The 6,000-nt window shown below is 48.5% G+C and overlaps 1 protein-coding gene across 3 annotated transcripts in view; it reads right to left on the reverse strand.

Annotated features, from left to right (window-relative positions):
• Abr (ABR activator of RhoGEF and GTPase) overlaps positions 1–6,000 on the reverse strand; it is a 150,936-nt gene that overhangs the window by 75,341 nt on the left and 69,595 nt on the right. The window contains exon 1 of one of the 3 annotated variants that reach the window (XM_010642188.3): positions 5,617–5,980. The exons of the other annotated variants lie outside the window; for them this stretch is intronic. Coding sequence (XP_010640490.1) covers positions 5,617–5,751 — 135 coding nt within the window. The 5' untranslated portion in view covers positions 5,752–5,980. Of the gene's footprint in view, positions 1–5,616; positions 5,981–6,000 lie in introns of those variants that run through there. 3 annotated transcript variants of the gene reach the window in all.

Raw genomic sequence — 6,000 nt, forward strand, 5'->3', positions numbered from 1 at the left:
CAGCCTGGATTCTCCTAATTGATCTCTACCTCCCTCTCCTTGCCCATCCATTCACAGCAGCCAGATCAGAATAGTACCTGGTACCTACCTAATGCTTGTCAAGGGCTTAATATTAATACTGAAAAAATTGATTAGGTTATTTGTTCACTTGTCTATTCATTCAGCAAATATTTCCTAAATATCCCAATAGGCTCTGTAGATACAATGGGAAAAAAAAGCAGACAATAGTCTCTTCTCTCATGTGGCTTATAATCTAACAGGAGAGAAAATCAAGTAAATACACAACTGTCAGGCCGGGGATTTAGCTCAGTGCCACCATACTTGTCTTGCAAGCACAAGGTTCTGAATCAATCCCAAGTACCAACCTCCCCACCAAAAACCCCCCAAAACACAACTATCATCTGTGATACGGGGACCACCATATCCTTTACTTAAACACCTGTAGTGCCCAGTACCTCTGTACATTTCCAGGCTTCTCTGCACACCGGAGTGTTCAGCCTTTGAGCTTTCGTACTAGTGCTCCTACCCAATGCCTCTCTCCCAGTTTTTCTCTTGGCCAAATGCCACCTTTCCTAGATGACACAGCTGGAGTCCTTTTTTTTTTTTTTTTGGTACCAGGGATCAAACTCAGGACTCTGTGCTTGCAAGGCAGGCGGCAGCACCACTGAGCTAAATCCCTTGTCCAAGTCTTATCTCTTCTTCATGGTGCTAACCTGCAGCTGCAACACCTCAGGATCTGATGTGCATGGTACCTTGTGACAAGTCTAGAAAGTTCATGAGGCCTCTGCTGGAATTCCACCCCAGATCTTCTAACACCAAATTCTTTCTTTCACTGCTCTGATGACTTCTTCACTCTTCCATAGCTTTTTCAAGCATTGGCAGTTGTCTGTTGTCTCAAATAGGTCCCTTGTAAGAGTCAAGTGCACACACTTATCAGATAGGAGAGTATATGAAGCCATCAGAAATCTTGTAAGTCCCAGAGAAAAACTGCTTTTCCTCAGTTGTACCACCTGTCTCCAGTGTGTCCTCATAGGCCTTTCTAAGCCAAATTCTTTCCACCCCTTGCCTCCCATCAGCAACCCACTGGTAGATCTGTCTAGAGGCTGCTGCCCCCAAAGTCTTATATGACCCTAAAGGAGAGAACGGTGACTCCCCAGAGATGTCCACACTTTTCTTTCTTTTTTATTTTTTTTTCAGATGCCCACATCCTAAAACCTGTGAATATGTTCTTTTAAATGACAAAAGAAACTCTGCAGATATGATTAAACTTGAGATGAGGGAGATTCCTGGGTTACATTTACTCTGAAATTTTAGCTGGGGTTGGGGAGGGTCATTGGACAATTTAAAAATGTGAAATTAAACTGTGCACATTTTACTAACAAGAGGCCTGTTGCTCAGTTACTATCCAAGACTTCTGCTTTTCCCAGACCCCACATGTTCCGGATTTAGAATTATCTGGAAATTCACAACTATTTCTTCAATCCTTGTGGTGTGATTTTTGTCTCATGAAACACCAGAGCTCAACATTCACTCATTCATTCCTTCTGCACTACATGCTAGATGGTGGGAATTCAAAGATGAAGGAGATAACTTCTGTCTCCAGCAAGCTCTAGGGATGTCTCTGTGTCCAGATCCCATGGGCAAGTTCTATGAAGAGGTTACGGCTCTTGCAGCCTCTGCCATGCTGCCAGACACTTCCCAGCAAGGAAAGCTGCCTTCCAAATGGCATTGTCCCCTCTTCCTCTCCAAGCAGAGCTTATGAAACTCAGCCCTGTTGGACTTGCTCATCCCTGGCATTTCACAAATTCTGTAAGTCTGAAAGTTTGTCAGCTTGAGACCCCCAAGTCAAAGCCATGAGTTAGAGTATGACAGTAAGGATAATGTCTTTGTCAGCTCTGGTCCGGGCTTCTGCAAAACTGAGGGGCTAAATAAAAGTTCCAATGGTTTGGTTCTAGTCCAAGACAAGAAATAATCTCTCCAGGGACCTTGATCTCTACCAAAATAACAGGGAGCACTGAACAGGCAGGACTGGCTCTCTAACTACGCTTCAAAGCCACAGGCCAGGCAGTAAGGGTCTGTAACTCTGCAGACAGCAAATTCGGGTCATGGGTACACTAGCTGGCAAGAAGCACCCAGCAGAATCTTCCCATAGTACCTGCCACTGAATCTGCAGATTGTGCCCATGCCCAGGGACATACACCCAAGCATCAATCTCAGGACATCTGTCCATTCTCTGAGCCTAGGTAGTGCAGGAACATGCAGAAATTCTCTCCTCTTCCCAGCGCTAGGCACTGGGCAGGTCTCTTTTGCTATTTTGTCAGCAGAATTTAGAGTGGAGAAGATAGGGGTTGGAAATGAAGATCAAATTCTAGCTGCCTCCCCTCCATCTGGCTCCCTGCTGTTGTATAAATCTTTAGGTAAGGCCCATGGGATCCAGGCAGTGTTTCAGAACCTCACTGGTTCATCTTCTACCTACACAGCTTTGCCCTATTCACATACCACTTAATATCTCTATTTGCAACAATTGACTTATAAGCACAGCCTTATTCCTGAAATCATAGGAAAGATATGCAATCATACTTTTCTAATATACATTAAAATATATACTTAACTATTAAAGTGTAAAATATATATCCAGGTGCCACCTGAAATCATCTTTCTAATCACCACCTATGTTGCCTACACTTCAGGAAATACCCAATGAGGGACACAGGCAGGGCCATCGCTGCATGGAGAAACAGGAGAGACCTGGGCAGGTGAGACAGAAATATGGGAACTTCTCAGACAATCCATTAAAACTTGGCACAGAGTAACAGCAGAAGGGTTAATCTGAACTACAAAAGGGCTTTTATTCCTGACAAAAGAGTTCCTTGAAATAGCAGCTTCTATAAGGCCCCACCCGCCAGTCCCACACACCTTTAAATAGAACAGTATGAAAGATTTTTGGAATTTAGACACTTTTACAGATGGGAGGTGATGTTGCTATCAGTATCTGCATTATGAGTTTACAGATCATTAACTCCTCACAGGGAAGTCTGGGCTGAGAGATGCATGCAGCAAACTCCAGCTACAGCTCTGGAGAAAACCACTGCCAGCTTTATATCTGCTTCTCCCAGGAAGATGAAGCATCTCAGAAACTACACTGAAAACAGGATTGATTTATAGGTCTGGCATTTGGGCACACGTTCAACAACAAAAGTAATGTTTAAGGTAAGTACTCCTGAAGTAAAGTAATAGCAAAGAGCAAACTGCCTTGGATTCCTACCAGCTGCCACAGAAGAGTGAGCCCAAACTATCTGCAGCCCAGGACAGGAGCACACCACCCAACAAGCCCCTCTGCTCATATACAGCAGCATGCATGTACATGCATGAGAGTATGCGCGTGCGCGCACACACACACGCCACATTGCTATTGTCCAGAATCTGATATCCTTTGATTAGAACTCATCTCATATCCTGAATGCTTTTTCATTGCATTCCTGATACTGTGCATTTGCTCTGAACTCTTCCTGAGATAGGACGTTCGTTCACTTTGTTCCTCCACAGTGCTAGGCACTCTGAATAGAACATAACCTGACAACATTTGTTGAATGACTGAATTGATAAGCTTTCTTTCCACAAACTTTGTTTGCTCTTCCCCTCTAAGGTCAAGTGTAGTAGAAAAGAATGGCATTCAAGAGGTATTCAGAATCAGCCTGGAATCCCCCAACACACAGGAAAGGCCTCTTGCCCAAAGCAGGAGACAGCTCTAGCAATATTATAGCAGCAAAGAAGAGGGAAAAACTCTATGCAGGCATCATGGGAACCTGGGAGAAAGACAACTTTCAGTGTGCTATATAATCCAGGCCTCCTGCTCTGAGAGCCATGTGCCACCTTGTGAGAATACCTCTGAGACAGAACAAGGCCAGGGACCCTTTGTAAGCCCCACTGAGCCTCACTCATTCTGCAGGTTCTCTGGCACCAGCCATACACCAAGGGCCAAGCAGTGCTCAGCAGTGAGTACAACACAGCCCTCGCCCTTGAGGAGAACAGGGCACAACTAAGGCGGGAGATGTCTAGAGTTCCAAGCAGAATAAAACATGGACTAAGACTGAGGTAAGCCAGAGTCTACAGAAAAGGTGCATGTGAGGTAGCATATGAGTTGGCCACATCTGTGCTGGCAAGGAATTCTCAGAGAAGACCCATTAGTAACTTCACGGACCTTCCATCTCATACACTGCCAAATTTCCAGTTGTCTTCTAGTTTATGAGCAGACTTTTTCCTGTCCTGTTCCAGGTGGAATGGCTGGGCAGATCGTAAGCCTGCAGGATCCTCCATGGGCCCAGTAAGAGACATGACTGAGCTCCAGTGCTCCGAGCCAGCAAGAGATCAGAGAACAGGGGTGGGGTGCCAGCCCCTACCAGCTTCCACTGCAGCACCTCTGCATTTCCCACCCAGGCCTGCAGCCACTGCTCCACCCGGACTGCACATCAGCCACCTATCTATCTTACCTGGGTCTGCAGTCTATTTTTACTTCCATTAGCTTCTCCATGGAGCCATACTGTAGTGTGGGCGAGGCAGGGCTGCAATCCTCATCCTCACTTTACAGTGAAGGAAGAAGGCTCAGAGAGGCTCTCAGACAACCTGCTCTTCCTAGCATGGCTCTGTGCACCACGCCCTCTAGGGCCCACACTGTTAGGCAGCCTGGCTTTGCAGTCAGTGTGCACACTCCTGGCAGGCCACAATCTTCAAAGCCTCCCCACAGAACAGGGGAGCTGAGCAATAGGCTTAGTGGTGGATCCAGGCAAGAGAAGAAGACTAGTGTAGTGTGCCATGCCAGATTTGGGTACAGCTGGCATTCCCAGGGAGAGCCGTTCCCCTCAATAGAGGCCAGAGAGAAAGAAAGTGACTGGTACAATCATTCCATTCCCACTCTGCCTCCAGCAGCATGGCTGCTGAAGATGCCTGCAGCTAGGTGGACAGGCCAGTCCAGGAGATGTTTCCTGCTTACGCCCACCTTAGGGAAAGTGCCTACCTACTGGTTATTTATATCTCAAAGCCAGCTGTTACTGCCCCCTTCAGATGATCAAATTCTTTTCCTTCAAGGAGGCCCAGTGACCTCTGGCTCTTGACCTTTTCAAATGCACTTCTGCCTCAGCCAAGAAGCATCAAGTCCCCAGTCTTCTGGACAGGAAGAGGGGTCAGGTCTCTTGGCAAGCACTTTATGAGTGCCCTGATCCTCTGGTTGCCATGGAAACAATGAATTACTGCCCACTGGTTTCAAGTCAACTAGCTCCTCTGGGGGCATCAGCCTCACACCACTGACAGCCCACCAGGCGACTCCTGTCACTGCCAGAAAGAGCCCACCCCCTGCACAGCTGGCCAAGGGAAAGCCAGCAGTCACTGCCCCTAAGGACAACTGGTGCAGGGAAGCAGGCCACCACACCTCTCTCCCCAGGAACAGCTGCCAGCCCTCGGATCCCCTCGCAGGCATGCGCCAGACCCTCACTGATGAGTGAGGTGCTTCCACTCAGCCAGGAGGCTCCTGCACACACCAGCCATTTCTGTCCGCACAGGGCTCAGCGGCGGCAGCCCTGCCCCCTCCCGATAAGCATCCAGGGCGTGTCACATTCCCACCTTCACAGCCACCAAGAAGGGGGACCCTGAGCCGGGACTGGTCGGGGTTCCCAGCTCACACTCCTCCAGGAGAAACACATCTTCATCCTCCAGAACCTTGTCCAAAAAGCCTATTGCCTCCTCTTCCTCTTCCATGGCAGCCGGAGCCCGCCGAGGGCAAACAGGAAGCAGGGTCCACGCAGCAGAAGCAACAGCAGCCGCCGCGCCGCGCTGCGGACAGGGAGGCAAGCAGGCAGGCAGGCAGGCAGGCCGGCAGGAGGGGAAGCGCGCAGGGCAGGCCTACACCAGCATGCTGGCCTCCCCGGAGTCAGTCCTGGCACCTGGCCACCGGCTCCCGATGAAAGGCTCCATTATGAACCTTTTCCTGCGGCCGCGTCCTAACCC

The sequence above is a fragment of the Fukomys damarensis genome, unplaced genomic scaffold (genome assembly GCF_012274545.1).
Source record: "Fukomys damarensis isolate Sample0158 unplaced genomic scaffold, DMR_v1.0_HiC HiC_scaffold_13, whole genome shotgun sequence".
Classification (NCBI taxonomy): domain Eukaryota; kingdom Metazoa; phylum Chordata; class Mammalia; order Rodentia; family Bathyergidae; genus Fukomys; species Fukomys damarensis.